General features: G+C 46.6%; 1 protein-coding gene across 1 annotated transcript in view; it reads right to left on the bottom strand.

Moving 5' to 3' along the window:
• The window catches only part of LOC119445296 (proline dehydrogenase 1, mitochondrial-like), a 114,955-nt gene extending 96,937 nt beyond the window's left edge, over positions 1 to 18,018 (bottom strand). The window contains 1 exon segment of the mRNA XM_037709610.2: positions 17,514 to 18,018. Coding sequence (XP_037565538.1) covers positions 17,514 to 17,852 — 339 coding nt within the window. The 5' untranslated portion in view covers positions 17,853 to 18,018.
• Positions 18,019 to 25,638: the final 7,620 nt, after the last annotated feature.

The following is a 25,638-nucleotide window of genomic DNA, read 5'->3' as shown; positions in this document are numbered from 1 at the left end:
GTGTCCATATGGGCAGACCATCTTATGCACTTCAATTCGATTGCAATTTCTTATCGTCGCATATAAAGTAGAAAAAACGGATGATGTAAAAATAATGTGCATGTTTGCGGGTAAAAATCGAGATCCTTCACAAAGCAGGCCAATCAGCCTAAAACATAGCTGAGTGGTTGTAATTCAGTCTAACTGCATGGTGGTTTAAACGCAAACCAAAGCAACAAGCGATAGTTCAAGTACAGTAATCGACAAAAAGCAAATAAAACGGTTGAACCAAGGAGGACGTAGGTGTGCACAAGTATAGGCGAATACCAAGCGTAAGGCGCATCTCGAGCAGCCGCAAAATGCGCATACAAAAATTTCCAGGCAGAATTCATTCACGATGGTTATTCAGGTATGCGAATAGCATTTTTTTAGAATAAAACTAACTTTTTTTTTTGTTACCGGACGAGCGTAGCGATCGAGATTCGGTCCCGCTTTTTAGACTTTCACTATCGTCAGGATCGGCCCACGAAAACGACAGTCACAAAAAAAAAAAAAAAAAAAAAAAAAAACTGGTCCGACAATTATAGAGTGCAAGTCGCATTAAAACGGGACAACACAGGCGCCGCATTCTGGCCGAGCCCCTGGCATTCACCGCGCGCTGTCGCACTGTATTTATTTATTTATTTATTTATTTATTTATTTATTTATTTATTTATTTATTTATTTATTTATTTATTTATTTATTTATTTATCTATCTATCTATTTATTTATTTATTTTTACATATACCTTACAGGCCTCACAGAGGCATTGTGCAAGGGGGGTCAAATACATAAGTGTATACAAGTTAAGATAACAATAAAAAAAAACATAACAGCATTGCAAATAGAGGTAAGTACAAAAATATAGTGATCTCAGATATAAGATTCCAAGATGTTGCAATTCGGAAGAAAGGATATGAAGTACAAGACGACAACTATGCATCATGGAACACAAAAACAAGGGAAAGTGCACAAAGTATTACACATACGAAAGAAAAAAAAAAGTAGCATGAATCATGAGAACAAGCGGACATGCCGAGTATTATCAGTGATTGCGCGGCGGGGCGATGCAGCCCGGAAGTTCTTTCCACAGGCGGATGACGTGCGGGATTGACGAGCACGTGATGGGCAGTGCCGTAAATGCGGGTGTGGCTGTAGTTATTATGCAATATATGCGATAAGTAAGAGGGACGTTGTAATTGTGCTACGCGAGACCGAGTGGCATGGGCGTAAAGAGAGATAACAGGGCAATGTCTCGACGGGTTTTTAAATGGGCCCGTGGTGCGAAAGTTCGAACTTAAACTGGGTTACACTAAACTGGTAATTGTAATTCCGCAAAATAAAACGACCAGCTCTGTTATGGATCGCTTCTAACTTGTCTTAGAAAGCAGAATTTTAACTAGGAACTTCGTATACTATTACCAGACGTCAAACTTTTTTTCTTTTTCTTCTTTTTTTTTCCATTAAGGCACCGGGTTTACAAATCCCTAAATCTGCTTCAAAGACAGATATCGCTGGTCTTAAAATACATCTGTTAGAGCATTCAAAGCGGACAAATTTCATATACTAATTTACAATTTTCGCGAAATTGTGACACAGCTTGCAAGGGTATTACAAAATTCCTGCCCGCAGATTAGCGGTATAATGCAGAGCTGCGTATAATACTTCAATTTTGTCCACTTCAGATGTATTGTTAGGGGCAGCTTACAAATTTGTGACATCGCTATCTATCCCCGTGTGCGAGTTACAGAGTCGAAAACTTGGTACTTAGGTTCTTTCATTTCTTTTTCCATTTGTTTTCAATTTCCAACAATTTTTCTTTAAATTGGAAGCCTAAAAAGGTCTGTTTCCTATGGGCACTAGATTTTAGCTCTTCGCTTTAAATGCAACAAACCTTTTTAAATTCGGCGCAGTTGATGTCGAGCAAAACTAATTCAATTAAATTGAATTATTGGGTTTTACGACCCAAAACCACGATCTGATTATGAGACACGCCGTAGCGGGGGGCCCCGTAATAATTTCGACCACCGGGGTTTCTTTCATGTGCACCTAAATCTAAGTAAACAAGTCGTTCTTTGCATTCCACCCCCATCGAAAAGCCGGCATCGCACCCGCAACCTCGAGCTCAGCAGCGCAAGGCTATCTATACCGCGGCGGGTCGCAACGCGATTTCTCATTTACCAGATATATTTAGGTATTACACACTTGCAGAGGTATAAGGCTTCCGCTTAAGCCGACGCTGGGCCTTGTATATATGGACTATATGCGGGGCTGCCCGAGACGCTGCATATACGCAACGCTCATTGGCTGCAAGCAACGCCTCGGGCCGTCCAGGGATGGATAATCGAAGAGGCCCACTGCCCCACGCAGCCTTCGAGACCCGTGCGGACCGTTTCAAAATGGGCGGGGGGTGGGGGGAGGCGTATTTGCACGTGTGCCGCCGCCAAGGAACGCTCCGCTGGGCTCAGAGAGACGGACGATGTGTAGTATACAATGTGAATAGCGCACTGGCTCGTTTCAGGCGAGCAGGGCGGTCCGCAGCGGGACGTTGTCAAAAATACACGAAACGTTTCTCTCTCTTCTTTTTTGTTTTCTTTCTCTCTCTCTCTCTCTCGTCTCCACACGGGCTTGTGACAAGACAGACGACACGCAGCGCACGCTACACGCCGTTGTCGCCTACGTACGAAGAAAAGGCCGCACCGGTGCTTTTGGAGAGGCAGACAGAACGGGGGTGCCCGCGGGCTGAAGTCGCACTGAGCCCCCATCGACAGCGACACTGGAGTAAATGTTCGCGAGAGGATAAAGCACATGTCGCTCGCAGCAAAAGCCCGGAGACCACTCGGCACAGTGTAATGGGATGCCACGATATTCACCCAGCAAGAAGGGAACGTCCACCTTCCAGAAACGCTGGCATTCACAGCTGACGGAAGCATTTACTGGTCGAGATAAGCAAGAGACGTGTGGAAGAGAAGCACGGACGCGATTGATAGAACCGCTGTCGTTTCAGGCACTGGTACAATATAGAGATCGGGGTTTTAATAAACAGAGAAAATATCACGGAGAGATAAACAAAATGCTAGACAGCAATAGGTGCAGTTATCGATACGTGATTAGATCAAGCAGGCTATGTGACTATTTGGAGATGCCAATAAACACCTTCAATGGAGATGCCAATAAACACCCACAATTATCATCGGAGCTTCAATAGGCATAGACGTATAGGTATTGGCTCTGCAAGCAAAAAGTACAACACAGCCTTGACCACACGCCTTTATGCTCATTTCACAAACAATCGTAACAGCCGTGAACCACACTGGGGCCGTCAGCGCACGTCGTCAATGGTTTTTCAACGCTGAGCAGCACCATTTGATGGCCGCCTGTGTACAATAGAAGTTTCTTCGCAGATCGACAAAGAGCCAGAGTTTCGGGCGACATTGAAATGAAGCGACTTCGTGCGGAATTTGATTAAGTGAACGAGGGTTCATGCAAGATTATGTATCAGCTGTGTAGACAGACACAACTGAATAACAAGTAATACAGGGAGACATGTGCTGCCGCCCACGCTTCGTTTGTCGAGCTTTATACCTGGATATCCCCCATGCACGAAGCGATTGCCCCGCCATTTTTAATCGTTTAGATATGTGAACATCATGCGTAATCTTACCATGCGTAATCTTTCAATGTGTAATCTTTGCATGCGAAATAAATAAACTCGTGTTTTTCAAGACGGGGCCAAGGTTATAGAACGGCCCGGCAAAGCAGTGAACAACGCAGTTGCAACGCAATAGAAAGAACGATGGTGCGCCGCCGTGGCGTGCGATCTCGGCGCTCTAGTAGGCCACGGTCACGGAGCACGGTTGGATCTACGCAGATGTGAACTCGAGACACGCGCCAGACGATAGCGACGCACACCATCGCCAGCGTGTCCCCTGGGGCAATAAGCTAAACAAACACCGCCAATGACATTTAAAAAACACGATCTGCGCAAAGCGGCGATCCGTGCATGCACACAACATGTACACGGACTCCTTAAAAGCGGTAAACGCCCTCTCTCCCAGATAGGGTACTTGGCCCGATGACATAAAACAAGTCGCAAGGCGACTCCACCGACCACTATGGGAGTGCAGAATGGACACTGGGGCACACGAGTGGCCAGTCGAGCGGCAATGTTGCGTGCATTCGCGGACTTCCTTCACACTCGGAAAAACACTCGTATATGTATAACACGTACTGAGCAACAGAAAGCAATATCGCGAGTTTTTGATGGTGCTGTACAGTTTTCTTATTGACACTTTTCATCTAATCATAATATATGAGTGGTTGATTAATTTACCTGTGTCACACGGGCACATTTCGAAGGCCTTCCAGTCGAAGGCCTTCGGAATACCACAACTCTATCGACTCAAAGGAGTTATCGCGCTGCTACACGGCACTTTTGAAAGGCCGTTGAGTGGTTCAGGCGCTTCTCGCAAAATTGTGTGGCGCTGCGGATCTTTATTTTTGTTTTCGTGTCACCAAAAGTTAAACAACATTAAAACCACTTAAAAGCCCTATAATTTCTTTTATGTTTGTTTATACGGCGAAATGGCGGCGATATGACGGCAGCCGGCAGCACAGAGTAGAGGGAGAGTGCACGAACACAAGCACGTCTCTGTTGTCGAGAGTATGTGCAGTTCGCACATATCAAGTGGCAAAAATACTTTATTGAATAATGAATAACACTCATATATAGTATTTTTAGAACATTTTGGTTTGATTTGTTCTTTCTAACCGTGAGTACGAGCACACTGTGAACGAGAGGGCATGTTCGCGCTGTTTCCGCTTCCGTTACTCAAAGGCCATCGAGATTTCGATAGAGTTGTAGGGTGCTCCGTTGACTCGATAGACTATTGACTCGACGGCCTTCAAAAACGCCCGTGTAGCAGCTCTAACTTGACCGTTGAGTCAACTGACTATCGGTTGGAAGGCCTTCCAAACGCCCGTGTGACACGGGTATAAGACTAATTATGTAATTAGGCGGAATGCAAAAAAAAAAAATCGAAGCATCTCCAAGCGACGGCAAACAACATTACCTTGGTTATGTCCAGCTACGTGGCATTTGCCTATTTTTAAGGTTTGGCTAAAGTTGCGTGGGACGGAGTATACTATACGGCTGTTACCCGCTATGTTTCTCAGTGTCCCAAGAAAACTCTGTCACACCGACTTTCCGTTCGGTGAAAATGGAATACGTGTTAACTGTAACGCGTGGTAAAACTTTAACGTTTCCGAATTAATAATAAGTTTTGCAAATAATTACAGAGTACACGTTTTCTCCCTATTTCCACGCTTAGCACGAAGTTCGTAGTAACTTCCCCCGGTACCCTTGGTGAACTATAAAGGAGGCGCCTTGCTTATTTATGGCGTTTATATTTGGTTTATGCTAATGACGTGTAGGGGAAATTCAAAGTGTGCGGGTTGATAATGGCATTTTTTTATGGTGACGTAAAAGAAATGTAAAGCTTGTCGGGCGCATGCAAGTATATATACACTGTCCGTGTGTTTTCAACGCTCCCGATAGCGTTCTATAACGGACACCGTAATCGCCAAGCATACGATACAATCAGTAATATATCACGGAGCCACAGTTTATGGAGACTAAGGCAATTCCAACGATTCGCGTAAACGCCAGCTAAACGTGGTGTAGTTACACACCTGCAGAGTTCAGCCGCTTTAAGGCATATCTGACAGGTAGCGTAATATCTCGTTTACTGCGCAAACTTGTGATGATCTTCGCGACATCATAATTTATCAAAAGAGGCGGAACGAGCACGCAAGGAAACAGTTTTCGGAAGCGACGTGTAACGTTCTCTAATGACGTCTGTAGTACTACTGTGGTCGTGTTAGTCTTTTCCACATTTTTGCTTATTGTATAATGTCTATTGCACGGTTTCTGAACGCTGTTGTTTGCCAGAATTACTGCTGACTGTTTCACATTACCGCGAAAAAAGAAATGCACGTACAAATTGTAATCAATTCTAGTTTCTTGCCACTTGCATTGACTTTTGCTTTAATTTATGTTTTTTTTATTGTTTCGTTGTTTGCTTGTTATCCGCCTCTGAGAAATGTACCTGTACGCGGGAGTAATTCATCGGGAAGTTGCACCCGCCTTTAGCCCCTTCATCCCAGACAATGTATGTCTAAATAAACAAGAAATAAAAGATAGAAGAAGAAATCGCTCGGAATGTTTACAACTTGAAAGAGGAACTTACATGTAAGGCATGCTCAGATCAGGAAAGTGGATAGGAAGAAAAAAAAAAAGAAGAAGCGCAGGAAGTGGTCATATTGCCCGTTCGGGAACTCAAATGCCGACACGAAAGGCCGCGTGACAAACAACACCCCGTGACTCGGCCAATGTGTCGCAATGTGCACGTACTGCTTCCTTGTTCGCATTGCAGCGCAACCGGGACACTGCGCGAAAGCGGAACTCGTTTATCTAGGGAAAGGCTGGTTCCCACACATCGAGTCGTCACGTGGTGCATGCAACAAACATCGTCCGCAGGTTCCTTGTCCAACGAGTGTCGAGATTTGTTTTTCTTCTCTGCGAAACCACACGCGCGCATTTCAGGACGGCTTCCCCGTCCGGAAGATGCGAATTTTGACCTCTGGTCGTCTGGGACGATATAGCGAGGGGGTGGGAAAAGGGTTAGTCAGCGAAAGTGGGCTCTGCAAGCTTCTCGCTTACAACACTTATAGAAACGTCTCTGCTTTTCTTTTTCTTTCTCTCTCTTTTTTTGTGAGTGTGTGCGTGGGCGTAAATGTACTTCTATAACACCTGCGAGGTGTTGCTCTGCGCTTCATGTCGTGATGGGGGGCGCGACGCATCATGCGTGGTGGCCACGCCATGCTCCCGAGAAACCCGACAGAGCACGTCGTGCCCTGTCGCTGCAACGTTTCCTTACTCTTTCCTCGGATGCAAACTGCTGAAACACCAACCATTCTTAAAATAAAACAAGCTATAGATATGCCTGGGAGGTCGCACACGATGTAGAATCAGGGTCATTAAATCAGCGTGGTATCTAATAGTTTCGGAAAGTGGCATTCGTATATATAGGGTGTCGTCTGCCCAAAATGCGTGGCGTGTGTGGCATACGCGAGTGGAGTGATGCATTGTTTCGTTCTATACAAGTCAGCTGTTTCGATAAGTGCTAAGTATTTTGCTTAGGTTCTTTCGTTGAAAGTGTACGCCAAGCGGAGTTCACAAATTCGGACTGCTGTTAATATATATATATATATATATATATATATATATATATATATATATATATATATATATATATATATATATATATATATATATATATATACTTGTTGCGCATACGTAACTATTCTAAAGGCTCCTCTAAACTAATAATTTCCGTGTTGTACGTTCACACGTATATACTGTATAGTGTACCAAAAACCGCGGGATCAGAGATTCAATGTCGACTGCTTATACTGCGCAATGAAGTTTGTGATCGACCGCAGCCTCTGTATTAGACAAACTCGCGGATAGGCTGCGCACTACGATGCTCGTATAGGCTGCAATTATCGCGCCATAAACGAGGATGAGCCTGTCCTGCGCCAAGTGAAGAGTACAAGGAACTACGTGAGGCGAGATGTAATCGCTGATGAAGAGACGAGTGAGAACGTGAGATTGCCTACAATCAAATGGCGTCACATGTATCATCATCATCATCATCATCATCATCAACCTATTTTTATGTCCACTGCTGGACGAAGGCCTCTCCCTGCGACCTCCAATTACCCCTCTCTTGCGCTAGCGTATCCCAACTTGCGCCTGCAAATTTCCTAACTTCATCATCCCATCTGGTTTTCTGCCGACCTCGACTGCGCTTCCCTTCTCTTGGTATCCATTCTGTAACCCTAATGGTCCACCGGTTATCCATCCTACGCATTACATGGCCTGCCCAGCTCCATTTGTTCCGCTTAATGTCAACTAGAATATCGGCTATCCCCGTTTGTTCTCTGATCCACACCGCTCTCTTCCTGTCTCTTAGTGTATACTTGCAAGCAAATAAAACAGACAGCTTGAAACTGTGCACTCCAATCGTCGAGCGATCATGCAGCAACTCAACACGGGCCGCGCGCACACAGAATATGGAGAATGTCGAAGGAGCTCGATGGTAGTTCTGCAGAGCATTCTGCATGTAGCGACGCGTGCGAGGCGCTGCTTAGCTCCGCGGTTTGTCACAGGATCGCAAAATCTAGATATATAGATTCGGGTAAGAAATATACACCAACGCTCTAGCCTTGGGCGAGCGGCAAGAGAACACCGCGGTTTATGCGCTGCCTCCGACAACGTCAATGCTAAACCACGCCGTGGGTTTCTTTCTTTCTTTTTTTCTCTCTCTTTTTTAGAGTAAGTATAGAATTTCTGAATTTCGCCTGTGGCATTTACTGCGTAGTTCTAGTCGTTCATTGAAATGGGTTACTCGAAAAGGCGGACTTCGCTTGCACGAGAAATAGTAATGCGTAATCGACTAATTAACAAAAGTTCACTGATTAAGTTCTTAAATAATATTAACGGTAGATATATTGCAATTTTCGAATTCTAACCGACGAGTTCGCAAGATCGTATGCGCTTGGAACGAATTCACAGGATGACAGCAGTTTCCAGATATTCATTCCCAAATTGCGACGAGACACATTGGCGTTCCAGTTAGTATTGCGCTTCAATGTATAAAACGGCATTCCGTTAAAACATAAAGTAGGCCAACAGTGCATCGTTAGCTCAAGTTTAACGGCGCATATCTCGAAACACAGGAGTTAAATTCAAGTGGATATGGCTTGTAAGCTCACTGGCTACAATTCGCAAATAGCACTATGTGCCGTAACGCTTCTAGCTACCAACCTAATTAGTGAAATTCTATTGAGTAGTCAATTGTGCCTCTCAATTTAATGTGCCAATTTAGATGTCCACCTCTTCTAGTAGTACTGCCGCTCAGGCAATAAAAAAAGTAAGCTATCTGCCACACGACTTTTTTTTTTTATTATTCTATATAATAGTCCAAAAAAAAATACGGTAAAGTGACCCGACCGGTGGCAACCCCGCAGACAGCTGACGGAACCCAAACAGTGCCGCCGCCGCTGACCGAAGGGGAGAGACTAGAGTGTTTCTAGTACACTCTAGGAGAAACACTGCAGCTCTTATCGGAGCCACCTTCACCGGTCGAGGCCGCGCGCGCAAGCCGGTCAGCCGGCCGTAAAACAACGCCAGTAGCGCAGATAAGCAACCCCCCATCGACGCAAACAACCACGCCCACAGCCCCGTCCCTCGGGAGGCAACAACTGGCGATCCGGTCCGCGACGCGGCACGGACTCGACGATTACGCCTCGACGCCGACTGCCCTGCTTTCTTCTGTGTGGACATACGCAGTCAACAAACTGATCGAGAGAGTGGATGCAGTGGCGCGAACAGAGAGACATTTTAAACGGCGTAACGACGTGCAAAGAGTACAGGAGGCGCTGCGACGTGTGATATTTTCGGCTGTTCACCGCTTGCCTCGAGTGAAGGTCCGGGGCCTCAGAAAATATACTCGCAACCTTTAGAGTGCCGTAAACAATTTAATATAGTAGCTTTTCTACAGCCAGTTTCGGTGATCGTTTCCCAGAAGGTTACTGTGTCGTGACATCATGACGCAGAAGGTGGCAACGCGGGGCGGGGACAAATCCTAGTTTTGACACCCGCTCAGTCGCCTCCTATGCTGCTGCTCGTTGTGAAGACCGCGATGTAGCAGCATAGCAGGCAACCTACGTTACTTACCGTAAAAGTTACAATATTAAATTATTTAGGGCCCTGTGAGGCTTACGAGCATTTTTGTTTTTTCTAGGATTTAGTCTTTAGACGTTCTGGGGCGCGATCTTGTACGCGTTCCAAAATGGAACGGAGGCGTTCCGTTCCATCGAGCCGCACACGATTGGTCAATTTGAACGTCGCGGTTGAAATTGACCAATCGTGTGCGGCTCGATGGAACGGAACGCCTCCGTTCCATTTTGGAACGCGTACAAGATCGCGCCCCAGGACCTTCATTTAACGCAAAAAAAAAACACATAATAAAAATTTAATGAAAATATGAACAGCCAAAAATATCATGTCGGTATGCCTCACTTTCATCACTTTTATTGTTTACTGTTTTTACATATGCAGCGATCACTGCATAACAGACGAGTGTTCGAACCCTCGCCTCGATCAGTCGGGAAAGTGAAGCTTCAGTGCACGGGGATGGGGCGGCTGTTGTGTTAGCTCTTTAATTTATTTTGGTAACGACCACCTGCCTGCCTCGACTAGCTGTCACAAGTGCTGGGTAGAGGACAAGCGCTAGTAAGGTGAAGGGAGCGCGGTCAGAGTCTCCCCTGCGCCCTCGAAGCAACGTTCCTCGCACCGTGGCCACAAAGTTGCACGCAAAGCATTTTCAATAAGGAAAACGCAGGGACAACGCTTCGTGCAGTTCGTGTTACAAGAGTTCGGGTTGCGTTGCAACAGTGACCCTGCGCAGCCAACTACGGTATTTGCCAAGAACGCGGGAAATGGATCTACAACAACATTTGCCGTGTACCACTGTGATCATAAGGCTATCATTGTCATTCTCACGAAGTGAGTGACGCGACGAAGTAAGAAGCCGAAAACAAGTTGTGCATTGTCAATAAACGTTCATTTGCGTAGTTACTCGCACAGTGATCGTTGTGTAGTTCTTTTACAGCTCCGCTGGTAGCCCACATTCACAGAGTGGAATGGCTGCGATGTTGTTCGATTAATGATTTATTCGCCATTAATCAGTTGATGTGGGAAGAGCAAATACATGCAGACAGATATTGTCGTACGACTGCATGCATATATATATATATATATATATATATATATATATATATATATATGAACGAGCAGAAGAAAGGGAACCGAGGGGCCCGATTTTTATTAATCATATCATAAGAAGCCAACAAACAATGACACCAACAAACAATGAGCTACCACGGAGCCGTTCAATGGTGAGAGCATCGCACGCGTAATGCGAAGACCTGGGTTCGTTCCCCACCTGCGGACAGTTGTTTTTTCATCCAGTTTAATTTCTGTTAATTTATCATTTTCTTTAATTCAATCAGTAAGTACATGTGATTTCCCCTATGTTGTCCTTGGTGTTATGATATATATATATATATATATATATATATATATATATATATATATATATATATATATATATATATATATATAAGCGTGTGTGAGTGTGCGCACGCTATACTGGTCACCGCTATGAACGAGCCCCCCCCCCCCCTCCTCTGAAGGGAGATTTTAAGCCCTGAGCGAAAAACCACACGCGACGGGGTGAGACCCGTGTCTGCTGCAGAATAAATCTGGAGGCAACTCAGCACATTATTGCAAAGGAATGCGCATGCAGATATCCATCCAGAACCAGAGAGAACTAACGCCCACTTTCCCGAAGCGACGTTTCAGGAGCGTAAAATGGTCAGCGGTGGAGGTCAGACAGGAGACGATCGAAATGTTGGCGGGTGAAAAGCAGGGAAGAGAAGTCGTCACGCGCATAGGTAACTTTACAAGTTGAGATATGCTTGGTAGAAGCGCGCTAATGTATAGTTAAGGTGTAGTCGGCTGTACATGTTGAAGCGAATAGCGCTATATTCTGAGCCACAGGAGCGCTCGACAGAAAGGGCACACATTTCGCGCTCCTTCCGGGTGCGTCCTTCCCGCAAGTTTGTGCACGTGGCTCAGTATAGCGCGTCTGACAACAGTAGTAGGCTAGAATGCAACAGATGTACTAACACATAATAATCCCACGCAAGCAGACCATAGGTCACCATCCGTCGTCATCCCGATTCAAAGGGGTTACTTGCTATAAATAAACCAGAGGCAACCTTTAGAAGTCCGCATAAATTGGGCAGCACAAGCCCACGAACGGTCGTCGAACAGTGCGGAAACTCGACGAGGCTAGTACAGGGGCAGGCATTTGCAGAGAGAACTGAGCACGTCTTTTCAAAACAAAGGCTACGTTCCCATTAGCATGACAACATATGAGGGTAACGAGATAGGTGTAAGGAAGGCATGCAATCAGTCAGAGAGAGAGAGGTCTGTGCACGCGTGTGTGTGAGAGAGAAAGGGAGAGAGAGAGGCCATTTTTTTAGCCTCCTCACAGGTGCCCGAGTTATCCCAGGGCTAATTCCCGTCTGCCCGAGCGTCTTAAGGTCTGTCCCCATTGTGAAACTAATGCTAATGCTGCAGAATACCACGGGGCGGCTTCTGTTTGCTAAAGCCTCGCCGAGGGTGCACATCACGTCTAGCGACGATTATACGGCGAACCGAACGTGTTTATCGCACCCGAGAATAGTTGCATGTACCCGTGGACAAGGAAGAGCCATCACGCAGGCGGTGACGGCTTCTAAAATCCCGTACGAGGACAGGGCTTCATAGCCGGATTGTCACGTACGCGGCGAGTACGTAAGGTTACCTGCCAGCTTCGAAGAAATCGAACGCCGCCTTAAATCGCCCAGTCGGCCCATGTCATCCTTTTCCTTGTTCCCCGTGGCTAACAGCGCATTCTTTGTGCAGTGCGAATGCATGAGGCACGTTGCACCGTGCAGTCACCTCCACAGCCCCAATTTCGTAACATTAAACTACAACTTTCCCCGAAGCGGTCTGTTCTTTTGCACTCCGAACGAGTGCACGGGACCAGCAGGCACTGCGAAAAGAAACGCCAACAGCACCGCATAGACGGCCTACAAGGCATTGCGCTTACAAGGTCTCTTGCCAAATCAGCTCTTCAAGCGCGGGTTACGCAAAATATGTCGCCCAGAGCGCATCAGACATCGGTCGGCCTTGCGGCCGATCAACAGCGGTGCTATGCGTAAACACGATGCAAACACCATACACGTGTCACGAGATTTTCCAGGGTATATTACCTTCTTGTGTGTACTTTAAAGGGTTACTTAAAAGAAAAGTTATTTGAAATGTATTAGTAAATCACCCTTCCAGTGTACTTCTAGAATACCAAAAAGGCCCGGTGAGAAGAGGCCACTTGGTGAACCAGAAAAGATGCGAAAACGAAAGTCGGTTGGCCCTCGACAATGCCTTTAAGTTCCCACACTTCGCCGCGACGTCATGCGACGTCTACCAAAGCCAAAGACTGAACATTGCAAGTTTCAGGAACACGTACTGAACAGCCGAAATGTGTGTGTGCGTGTGTGTGCGTGGGGGGGGGGGGGGGGGGGTATGTTGAAACACGTGACGTCACATTGACGTACCGACGCGAAATTCCATAAATGGCACTTGGAGCTTTTTTACTCTTCCAACATTCAACCAATTATCGCAAGGTCAACGAAAAGTTCTGAAACAACACTTGTTTGTTATAAATTGATTAAAAATTTCTCTTTAATATATCTTTAAGCAAGCAGCCAACTCGCTGTTAAAAATTTCAGCCCCCTGACAGAAACTCCAAAACTTCGATCTCGGCCTTCTTCGAAATCTCCAAAACACAAACACATCATCAAATCAGAATTGTTAAATATTCTTTCAAAACTATGTTTTATTCATATTGTGGCAACGGCTCGATCATTGGCAGAGAAAATAAAAGACAATGTCTCAACGTGTCTTAAGGTGCCCCTCACTGTCTAAAATCAGCATTTTCACTTCATCTTTCTTTACTCCCTCTTAGCATAACCCCTCCAAGTATGATGTAATTGCAGCTAAGTGTTATTACCAATTTTTGCATGTCTGATAGAATTATCCTACATGACCATGCAAAGTATAGCGTATATTCAATTTACAATGAGGAAACAATGTGAACTTCAGAAAATAGGTGAGATAATTACTATAGCAGCTAGTAGTACTAGTAGAACTTGCTGCTTGCTGTAGTAGTAGTACATCGGTCTCATTAATTTCCTAACAGCTACTTACCATAATTAAGCACTGTTGTGGATATGTGTAACTTCTCAACATCATAAATTTGCAGGTTACTAAAGTTTTGTGTTGACCCTACACCATGGTCCATCTACTGCTTGTTTCTCAAGATGCAGGCAACAACTGCGATGTCCACAGTACTGCCAGTAAACAAAAATATCTGCGAGTCTTGTCCCAATCAGTCACTGGTGATAACTTTAGGCACTATAACCAAATTTTATGCAAATGGTGATTTTATCCTTCATTACGTAAGAGTTTCACTGATAAGAAAGCGTACAGATTTGTAGAAGCCATTTATAATAAACAAAAACATTGCTGCACCGATGTATTTATTCTCACTATAGAAGACGTACTTCAACAGTAAAGCAATACTAGCTACCAGTAGATTTTTAACTAAGAATGGATGTTATCTGTGCTCAGTGGGCCAAATAAATGTGTTTCAAAACATGTGTTCCTGCATATTCGAGAAATGTAGAGAGAGCTCCGCAACTCAGAACAGGAAACGCTGCTTATCCAGCTCTGCGAAACATCTGTGTAGGCTTGTCAGCTACAGGCTGAGTCAACAATGCAATTTGTGGTTTTCAAAATGTGTTTAATAAGCACACTCCTTTCATTCATTTAACGATAGTGTGAGACAATGCTCCCACTAAGGAAGGGCTACAGTTGCAATTTGAATAGGCAGAGAGGAGAGGTACTTTTTCTAATGATGGAAAGGTGAAAAGGTCAACAGCAAGAAAAGTATTCATCAACTTCTGTAGCGAAATCATTTGGCCACGACAGTATTGCCAGTAAGTGAATATCAATCTGCAATGGTACTTGAAAATAAACTTAAAGCTACTTGTCTTTGGGAAATATAGGTGCCGGTAAACGGTGAGCGGCTCTGACATATCCTTCGCGTTCCGAGTGGATGGACATAATTAGGTAGTTTTAATTTAATTTTTTCCCGACGAACACTTGTGAAGAAACAGCTAATTAACCATGAGTTACTAATGAATTAATAACATCTTCATAAGCCAGAAACTGATGCTGTACGTTCCATTTCATATTGAACAAGCATGAACCTCACTGTTTTGCGATTAACACGCTCCAGTCGCATCAATTTTTTTATGACAAAGAGGTGCCTCACTACTTAATGTTTGATCTAACACAGCTGCTATAAGCTAAGATTTTAGCATTGAGTGTCTGATGCTCCTATTTCCAGCATCACTATCTGTTTTTAAGTTTTAATGGCCTGAAAGCTTCCATGCCCTGTGAGAATGAGTAAAGGATATCTATGCTCTTCCGATGCACAAGTAGGAGTTTGAATTCTTTCCGTTGCCTTTCACTGGTAGTATACATGCATTCAGTCAAAACCAAAACACAGCCTAAAGTGTGAGCCGCTCTTCAAATTGTCAAGGGAGTTTTTAGGTGTGGTTGTGGATGTGCTGTGGGACCAGGGCCGGATTAAGCTATGGGCTAAGCGGGGCTGCAGCCTCGGGCACACCCGACTGCCAGGGGGCCCCCTGAAAAGTATTTCTTTGACTGGCGCCTCAACAATTTTAAAAGGCACCTTAGTAGGGCCCTGTTGGAAATTTTGGTTACACAATAGCAGTTGCAATGCGTCCAGGGAGTGTTCGACCTCAAGAATTCTTAAAAAGGGCTCAGTAGTGGCCAATAAGAGGCAAACAATGTGTGGTGCAAGGAGGCAACCTGTCCCTTCATGCACTGGGGCTCTCGTTCCTTTGCTCAACCAGCGCCCGCAAGTGACCTTGCTCTATTGCCTTCTCCCATATGAGAGATGACGGTTCACCTTTTAGTACATGCATTTTCTCGCATTTGCCAAGGTTATAGGCTACATATGCAGAGCAATTTAAAATGTCCGTGAACAAGTTAAATGTTTGCTGATTTACAACACATGGTTCTCTTTTTCCTGAGTGATGGTGAGGAAGTGGTTCGTGAATTTGCGATTAACTTCAGGGTTAAATAATAGAGACCTGCCCGCTCGACAATAAGCCTTACATAACAGCCTAACAGAAGAAAAGAAACACATTTTCTCAAAGCAGAAATGTTGCAAACGTTATATCAAGATGCAAGAGGCCCTAGTATGCGTGTTCATAGGCATGTAACCCTTTATCCGAGCATAAGCTTGAAAACAGCAGGCAGAACCTGTAGCAGTCTAAATATTTGGCATCCTAACCAATAATTCCGATTATCATCATTATAATCACTGGCGCATCCAGGTGAACTTAGCCCCAGGCCTCAAAATTTCTTAATCCGGCACTGCATGGAACTGCTATGAAACAAGTGGCACTGTCTGTCTGGTATCTCGACAGTCACAATAGTGTGAGTGGTGTTAATTCAGATGTATTCCAAACTGTTACAGCCACAGCGCGTGACTGAACTGCTTAATGTTGGTTCCTCAGGGTGCAGTCATGCCATTTATTTTTTAATTGAATGTGAAATGACAGCTTTGGTACGATAAACGACATTTATGGTAGAAGCCTCGCAGAGTCTGTTAGCTGAAGAATACAAAAGTACTCACAATGTTTAAAATTCGTAACATTGTACTTGTACCGGTGTGTGATAGTGCTAATAGTGCCTTTCACAATTATGTTCAGTACTGCCACTTCTCTCATGCGGACACCAACTATATGTATGTGCAATCAATTCACTTTTCTGTTTTGATTTTTTACAACCTGTACAGCATAAGTAGTTAAGTTTTAAGTAGTTTTTCTTTATGGAACTCTACTGTACCCTGTAGCTACTTTGCTGCCAGGATGGCACGGCCAAGTAAGGCGTTTCCTCAGCGTTTAGCCGTGTCTCCCAAGGCAATTTTGTACCAAATGCACCTTGAATAAACCAAGAAAGAAAGAAGGAAAATGTTATGTGTAAAAATTAAAAGATGTAACACACAAGCACAACCAAGTAAAGTCAAAAGGCTATCTTTACGCTGACGATACCAACGCCTGCAGGCTTTCTCGGAGAATAGTCACCAAGAAAAATTGGCTGATCGTGTATATATTTGTTGGCTGTGTATTCACATTCTATACAATGTAAGTATGCAGTGATTTCTCAAAGATAGTAAACAGCCAGCGCCGTCGAGAGTCGAAACCGCGTCCCGTGCTCATTATAATGCAGAATGCCGCGGCCACTGAGCCACTGTGGCGAGTAAAAACATGACTTACCAACTACGTTGGTTAAAAAATCTTCAATACTTTTGCGTTTGATATCTATTCATGCCCCACTTTTTTTTTTTTTTTTTCCCGTGCTACGGCAGCAAGGATCACAGCCAGGGAAAATTAGCGCGCGGTATATGAAGCGCAGCGTATTATAGCGGCGCGTGCGATCGCCTCAAATGGTTTTTTTTTTTTTTTTCTTTTTTTTTTCCCCTCCGGCAAATGACCGCGTCAGCTGCACCCAGAAGAATAAGCATCAATTTTGCCGCTCTGCGTTTTCGAGCTCCCTCGGGACTGCGACGAGTCCGCTATCAGAGGTCTGCCTGCGGGCATCGGTCTTACCAAACAGCACCGTGCGCCGATGCATGAATGAATGGCGAACGGCACTCACCTCTTGGTGGTTGTTGACGATCCAGTTGCTGGAGCTGAGCTTGAGCACGATGTACGCTCTGAGCAGCTCGCCAGTCGACTTGCTTTTGTAGGCTGCCCGGGCGTCGTTAAAACTCAGGTCCAGCGGGTCTCGCTGCGGCGGCAACTCCGTGCTCACTGCCCGATCGAGCGCTGCCGGGGATGCGCTGGACTTGAGCCGCCGGCCCGAGCCGTTCGTGACGGTCAACGCCGGGGACGATGCGATGCGGAGCACATGACAGCCGCCGCCGAGCAAACTGCATCGTTGCGGTATCGACCTACAGCCGCTGTGGAACTCGGAGAATAGTCGGAGGGCAGCCATAAAAGCCAACGCCGCGCCAGGCTACCGGCAAAGTCCTCACCGATCGCCAGCTGCTCGGTGCACCGAGAACACGACGCAGCAAGCGCGACTACTACTACTCGCCTGGCTCGGCAGCGAACGCGATCCGAGCCAGGCCGTGACTCGCTTGGTAAACGACGATACGATACGCTGCGGTACGCAGGTAGACCAACCCCCTTTTCGTTGAACCGTGACGTCATGCTAAAGACACTCAGTTTCAGTTTCGGTTTGCCCCGTACGTGCGTTTTTCACCGAGTATGGCTTCCGAGAGCTGACGTCAGATTGCTGAATCTTAGAGCGTGGCCTCCGAAATTGTATTTGCGATTTCGGAGGGCACGCTTGGAGTGAGTAAGTTTTATCGGTATGTAGGTAGATAGATACTTAGAGATGTGGCTACGGAGCGTCACCTTGACTGCTATGAAGAGAAATTAACGTATTTCTGCTGTGACTGGAGTGTTGCGTGGCTTTGCCAATTCAGAAGTATAGAAGTGCAGGCCAGTTGGGGAAGCACTGTCAAGAATAACACAACACAATACAAAGGACAGGCAGAGATAAAACAGCACGAGCGCCATGTGTTTTGCTCCTTGTTGCCTAGCATATTTTTTCTCTTTACCTTCAGCTGCTTTCGCCTCCACTTATCTCTACCTTTTGCACATTATTTCTTAGCGAGTCCAAGCAGGAGAGGGTGTACACAAATGCAGTCACTGTAAAGCAGTAACAGTTTACTTCTACAACAGTGGTGAAGTTCGGAGTAATTAATTTCGCTCTGGAAATCGTTAACGGGAAGAATCAACATTTGAATAAGTTCTTGCAAACACAGGTTTGATGGGATAGATAGATGTTTGAGGCGCGATGCTTGACCAGAATATTTGGCTATGTATTCCCGTGGCTGTATTCCAAGCTAGCTAAAATAAAGTTATGATAAGACATTCAGGCGATCAGTCTTCCCCTTTTTCGGCAAGAAATTCGAGTTCGCACATCTGCAGTATGACCGTTGTTGCTCTAGTTCACTGTAACCGTGGGAGAATCACGTCGTCTTGAAAATAAATATAGCGGAGAGCTAACCGATTATTGTCCCATCGTATAGCTGGATGAATTTTGAGCATCTTCTTAGAGCGTAGCCTTTGGAAAAGGACAGCGTAAGTATACCTTGAAGTCTTTTTATACCCTTCCAATTTTGCCTATTTTATTCCTTTTCCCCGGTACAATAGAGGTCTTCTAATTGCCTTTTACTGGTGTCAATCTTTGAATGTTTGTATAAGTAAATAAAGATGAAAAACTGGTGTGTGAACAGCGCCACTGGTGGCGAAGTTTCCCAACTTTGAATTCCATGCATAGGATTGTGTTTTGATGGTGTTTAGCCATCTTATTTATATCACGTACGCTAGCGACGGCTCACTCCCAAATATATATATATATATATATATATATATATATATATATATATATATATATATATATATTATAGAGTTTACTGCCTGCAGTATGAAACTACATACATGAACGCACACACCAATCTTCAAAGCCATGACTGCCGCCCTTCTGTGTACTGCAGGCGCCGCAGCTGCACGCTCGTACGAGCTCAAATTTCGCACATGGGTAGCATTTCGTAGTGGATTAACACCACGTTTAGGTGCATTACGCGCCCACTTTGCGTACAATAATTCAGATGGATGCGTAGGCGATGCTAAGCAATCCACGCGGCCTGCCGCGCGTGAAACCTATGAAGAATAGAATGGTGGCGCCGTCTGTCTATGTCAGTGAGAAATAATTGACTGTAAGCATAGCCTTCAAGATCACACAATGCGCGTTGTTTACTCTTGGGGGCCGTGTTAAAAGAGAAAGTACTCTTTGCTATGTTTGCTATGTTCCTTAGAAGGCGAAACCATGATTTAACTTATATAAACCAATATAACAACGGATAAGAGAATCCTGCAATGGCGGAGTGTCGAGAATCACTGGGAGCGAGCACGAGTACAGTGGCTAGAATGGGTCACTGTAGCACGAGCTTGCCAACACGAGTTCCCTGGTCGTACGTCCCGGCCGCTGCTCACGGGGACAGCAGCAGCTCGTGCGCTTTTTCCACGTGCCACGAACGACACAGATAAAGTTTAACGCGGCCTCCCAACTGCAGCAATTTTCTCCCGGAACATATGTATTTCGAATCAACTGCGGCGCGAATGCGTAGGCGTCTATTTTCATGCTATTTTCATAACTCTGATCATGTGCATTGTCAGAAGAATGCACGTTCTCACTTTTTTTCAGTCGGACATGTAGAGATGCGCTTATAGCCAGTAGATAGAGGTCAGAAAGATATCGATGACACCTTAAGTGTCGTCGATATCTTAAGTGTCCTACACGACACCTAGGAAGCTATCACACTCACGAAAAAAAAAAAAAACTGTCAGCCCTTCCACTGGGGTGGAGATGGAAGACCAGCGAAGCTGTACTATGGTGGGAATTATGTATTTCCAATTATGACTATTAAGATGTGATGGTGTAATTGGTTATTTGAGCTGTTAAAGAATGAGAAATATATATGATCCGGTGGTTTTCATTTATTTAGTGACCACAGGGACCATGGCCTTATGATCGCGGGTGTACGGCAAAGGTTGGCACGTTCTTCATAAACAAGTCACCAACGCCGCGCGCGTCCGGTGCGAACGCGGGCAAAACGCCGCCGCCGTCGACAACAGTTCTGCGCGTTGCTGGTGCTGCTGCATGTGCAAGTTAATACAGCTCCTCAGATTTTTTAGAATGACAGCCCATAAACAAATGTCGAAACAAAACACCGGCAGCGTATGCCTTTTATGTTAAATCTTCTCAGACTGTGATTGAGTCGCCAGTTTCCGTTGCGCCCGGTCGCAAGATACGCATTTGGTGCCGCAGCTAAACGTCGCCTCCCCTCCCTCCCTCCCTCGCTCCGTCCCCCCATGGCCTTTCGCGCGACGGAAGATGTCGCGTTTGCTCTCCGCCGTGCGCTCGCTCCCCGTGAAAGCGCGCGTCCCTCTCGTGCTTTCACTCGCGCATACAGCATACGACCAATGAGAGTTTTTTTTTTTCTACGCGCGGACACGACCATCGGAGACCCATAACAGCTTAGCTGTAAAAAGAAAAGGAGTGCAGATTCGCGTTCAACTCTTCTGAGAATTCGGCCCTGCTCTTAAAAATGGTCTGTTTCGTTTGAAGGCGTAAGATTGAAAGTGACAGCAAGGTTTAGCGCTGAATTCGTCCTAGCTGGCATATGAGAGCGAAACAAAGCCGTCGGTGTCCAAAGAAATTATTACAGGAAACTTAATTTAGCTTGATGTTTACTGTCCGTTCAAACGTTCCTACCGACCACAGCTGCTCGGCAGGAACGCTCATGCATGTGTGTGCGCACAGAATGCTCGTGCCAGCTGCGGAAGCCCTGCAGCTTCGGCAGAGTTGATTGAGCGGAGCGCGACGGTGAATCCATATACCTATATGGCTTCGTTTAAGGAGCCACTGTGCGCGTCTTAAAGGACTCCTCTACGCGCGGGTCGCGTATGCGGCCCGGCTATCGCTATAATAATAATAATAATAATAATAATAATAATAATAATAATAATAATAATAATAATAATAATAATAATAATAATAAATGCTTAACCTAGCGTTCCACTCAGCCGCGCAACGCTTAATTGAAACAGCGAAGCTGGGTGATCGTATACCCCACGATTTTGCGGAAGTGCGTGCGAACTTTTCATCTTATTACTCATGATGATGATAATTTCTTTTCGCGCGTCTCGGGCTTGCGGCCTGTCACTGCGCGTTGCATAGGGCAGCTTGCAACACCGACACCGCGTTGCAATGCCGCAACGCGTTCCAGCGGACCCGCTCCGTGAATGCGTGTCTCTCTCGGACTTACGGCCGTCACTGCGCCTTGCATAGCGCAGCTTGCAACACGGACACCGCGTTCCAGCGCGTTGCAATGCCGACAACGCGTTCCAGCAGACCCGCTCCGTGAATGCGTCTCTCTCTCTCTCGCTCTCATTTTCTTTATCTCTCTCCCGAGCGTAGCGCGCAGAGCCTCTTCTTCACCTCGCAGAGCATCGGCACGAGCACGTGGGAACGCGCCAGCTGTGGACGAAGACGACGACGCTCGAACGAAATCATATGGTTCGCTAAATGCATGTTCTGGAAGCGTGGCTGTATAGCCTAGTGGTTACGACGCATGCCTTGAGACCGTCGGTACGTGGGTGCGAATCTCACCTCGGCAAGAAAGATTTTTTATTGCGATAGCAATTATATGGACACTCCAAGCAGATTTATGCCGTCGGCGTCACCGTCGCCGTGACGTTCCGTAAGAACTCCTACGGCGATGAAATCGTCGCCGCGCGCCGTATGCTGTATGTGCGAGTGGAAGCGCCGAGGGCCGCGCAAAGTTTCATGCGGAGCGAACGCACGGCGGAGAGCAAACGCGACTTCTTCCGTCGCGCAAAAGGCTGTCGGGGGACGGGAGGGAGGGAGGGGAGGCGACGTTTAGCTGCGGCACCAAACGCGTATTTATATAAAAATGTCGCAGTTTCAAAGGCGAAGCATGAATTGCGATTGCAAATTAGTAGAGAGCTATACGGAGTAAGGATAGTGGTTTTATCAGCTGTATAAACTTGGACTTGCAGCAGCACCAGCAACGCGCAGAACTGTTGTCGACGCCGTCGGGGTTTTGCCCGCGTTCGCACCGAACGCGCGCACCGTTGGTGACTGTTGCCGGTGCCTCTGGGGGCGGCTCGGAGGTTTTAGACGAGATCAGAATGGGACGCTCGTCGAGCAGCGTCGGAAATCTTACCCACCTCCTCGCCTCGCAACGTTTTATTGCGATAGCAATTATATGGACACTCCAAAGCAGATTTCTGCCGTCGGCGTCGCCGTCGCCGTCGCCGTTGCCATGAGGTTCCGTATGACGTCAATGGAGATGAAATCGTCGCCGCGCGGTAAGTGGTTCTTGAGGGAAAGGGAAAGGTTGGCGCTATCTTCTGCAGCCCTTGAGGGAGCACGGCTCAGCGCCAAAGCGCCGCCGAACGCTGTATGTGCGAGTGAAAGCGCGCGAGGGACGCGCTCTTTCACTTTGGCGCTGAGCCGTGCTCCCTCAAGGGCTGCAGAAGATAGCGCCAACCTTTACCTTTCCCTCAAGAACCACTTATCGGGGAGTGAACCCACGGCGGAGAACAAACGCGCGTTCTGCGCCGGGCTTCCTTAAGGGCTGCAGAAGTAGGCGTCTCTTTCCTCCTTTACAATCACCATATATGTAGAGCAAACGCGCCTTCTTCCGACGCGCGAAAGGCCTGGAGGGGGGGGGGGGGGAGGAAATGGAGGTGACGTTTAGCTGCGGCACCCAGTGCCTATTTATATCAGAGGCTCCGGCAACAGTCAGCAACGCCGCACGCATTTTGTGGGAAGGCTGGCAAAACGCCGACAGCGTCGACCTTAGTTCTGCGTGTTGCCGGTGCTGCTGCATGTCCAAGTTTATACAGCTGATCAAGCTATTATCATTACTCCGTATAGCTCTCTACAAATTTGCTATCGCAATTGATGCTTCGCCTTTCAGGTGAAACTGCGACCACTTTTTTATATAAATACGCATTTGGTTCCGCAGCTAAACGTCGCCTCCCCTCCCTCCCGTCCCCCCACTGGCCTTTCGCGCGATAGAAGAAGTCGCGTTTGCTCTCTATATATGGTGATTGTAAAGGAGGAAAGAGACGCTTAATTCTGCAGCCCTTCAGGGAGCACGGCGCAAAACGCGCGTTTGCTCTCTGACGTGAGTTCGCTCCCCGTGAAAGCGCTGCGCCCCTCGCGCCCTTTCATTCGCACATACAGCGTCCGAAGCGCGGCGACGATTTCATCGCCGTTGACGTCATACGGAACCTCACGGCGACGGCGACGACGACGGCATAAATCCGCTTTGGAGTATCCATATAATTGCTATCGCAATAAAACGTTGCGAGGCGAGAAGGTGGTAAAGACTTCCGACGCTGTTCGATGAGTGTCCCGTTCTGATCTCGTCGAAAACCTCCGAGCCGCCGCCAGAGGCACCAACAGTCACCAACGCTGCGCGTGTTCGGTGCGAACGTGGGCAAAACGCCGACGGCGTCGATAACTGGTGCTGCGTTGCTGGTGCTTCTACATGTCCAAGTTTATACAGCTGATAAAACTACTATCCTTACTCCTTATAGCTCTCTACTAATTTGCTATCGCAATTGATGCTTCGCCTTTCGGGTTAAACTGTTACATTTTCCTTTTATTTCGTTCTGCATTGCTGATGATGATAGTTTCTTGATACGAACCACAAATTACGGCTGGCTTAAACAGTTTCGCTGTTAAAGGTTTCCTGTTGCAGCATCGACACTACCTAACGCGAGCTGATATAGCGCATACAGCAAGGTTCTCTTTTAAGCCCGTATAGTTGGCCCGTATAGCGTAGACCAGAAGCTGCGCCTGGCGATGACGTCACCGCGCGTTGCCTAGCAACCACTTGGCACAGCTGCGCCTTGCTTGGCCGCCGCTTCGCACCACCGAGCTGCTACGACCGCGCACCTGCTCCGTCTAGCCATGACGTCACTTGGCGTCGCCTAGCAACCACATGTGCCTCGCTACGCCTAGACATGTCAACACTTCGCCAGGCCGCGTCGTCGCTTCGCCAAGCGTTGCTACCACCTAGTTACACGCTTTGCCCAGCCGTGTTGACAGTTGGATGATCGTGTGGAGGCGGAACTTAGTCGTGACGTCACCGGGGAGATAAAGCTCGGAGCCGCCGCGACGGCGGCAGAACTCTCGTCGACTCTGTGCCGAGTATACATGTAGCCTGGACAACGTGACGACCGAAGAAGATCCGGACACCAGAAGAAGAAGCCGCTCATCTTGAAGCGCGTCGTGCGGCCAAGCGAGAATCTGCTCGTCGGCGGGGAGCCGATCCGGAATACCGTGTCGGAGCTGCAGCCGAGAAGAGGCGTCCTCGGGTCGAAGATCCCGAGTTTCGAAAACGAAAACGCGAGAGTCTGCGTTTGAGTGTCCAGCGTCGTCGGAATAAGCTACGTCGATCACAAGCTCCGCTGTTTGCTCCAGCTTTGCACCACTAGTGCAAGCTGCGCTCATTGTTTATTTTTTATGGTAGGGAGGGGTAAGAGCCTCGTGAAAGTTGATGGAGGTGCATAGTTAGGATACTCATTTAGTGAAAATGGCACAAGAACGTATCATATAGTGATGTTATACTCAGAAATTGACATCGAAGATCTGCAAATAGCAACTGTCAGCGTTGCATGTGTAAATACGTGATGGTATTTGTAAGCAGTCATTTGCACACTGAACGAGCCCTATATATATATATATATATATATATATATATATATATATATATATATATATTGTACTTTAAAATAAGGAGCAGTGGCGCTGTGGCTATAAGAGGGAGAACGACGACGAGGGAGATAAAGCCTTGCTTCGGTGCTCGATCGGCTGTGTTGCCTCTCGCTGCTCTATCGTGCTAGTCCGCGAACGCTTACTTCCAAAGTGCATGCTTCGCGACATTTGGTGGAAGGTGCTGGACCTTTTGCAAAACTGGAACTCCGAAGCCGGACGATCCCTGTCACATCTCCCATGCCTGAGGAGACAGGTCCTACCGATCCACCCCAGGCACCGCCTCCGGTCGTCAGTCCTGGTGAGCCACGCCAACGGGAACCTCCCATATTCAATGGCACTGACGATCTTGACGTAGAGAACTGGCTGTCATCGTACGACCGAATGAGTACCC

The sequence above is a fragment of the Dermacentor silvarum genome, chromosome 3 (assembly GCF_013339745.2).
Source record: "Dermacentor silvarum isolate Dsil-2018 chromosome 3, BIME_Dsil_1.4, whole genome shotgun sequence".
NCBI classification, from domain to species: Eukaryota; Metazoa; Arthropoda; class Arachnida; order Ixodida; family Ixodidae; genus Dermacentor; species Dermacentor silvarum.
The sequence above is the reverse complement of the archived record's forward strand: the minus strand, read 5'-3'. Positions and strand labels throughout refer to the sequence as shown.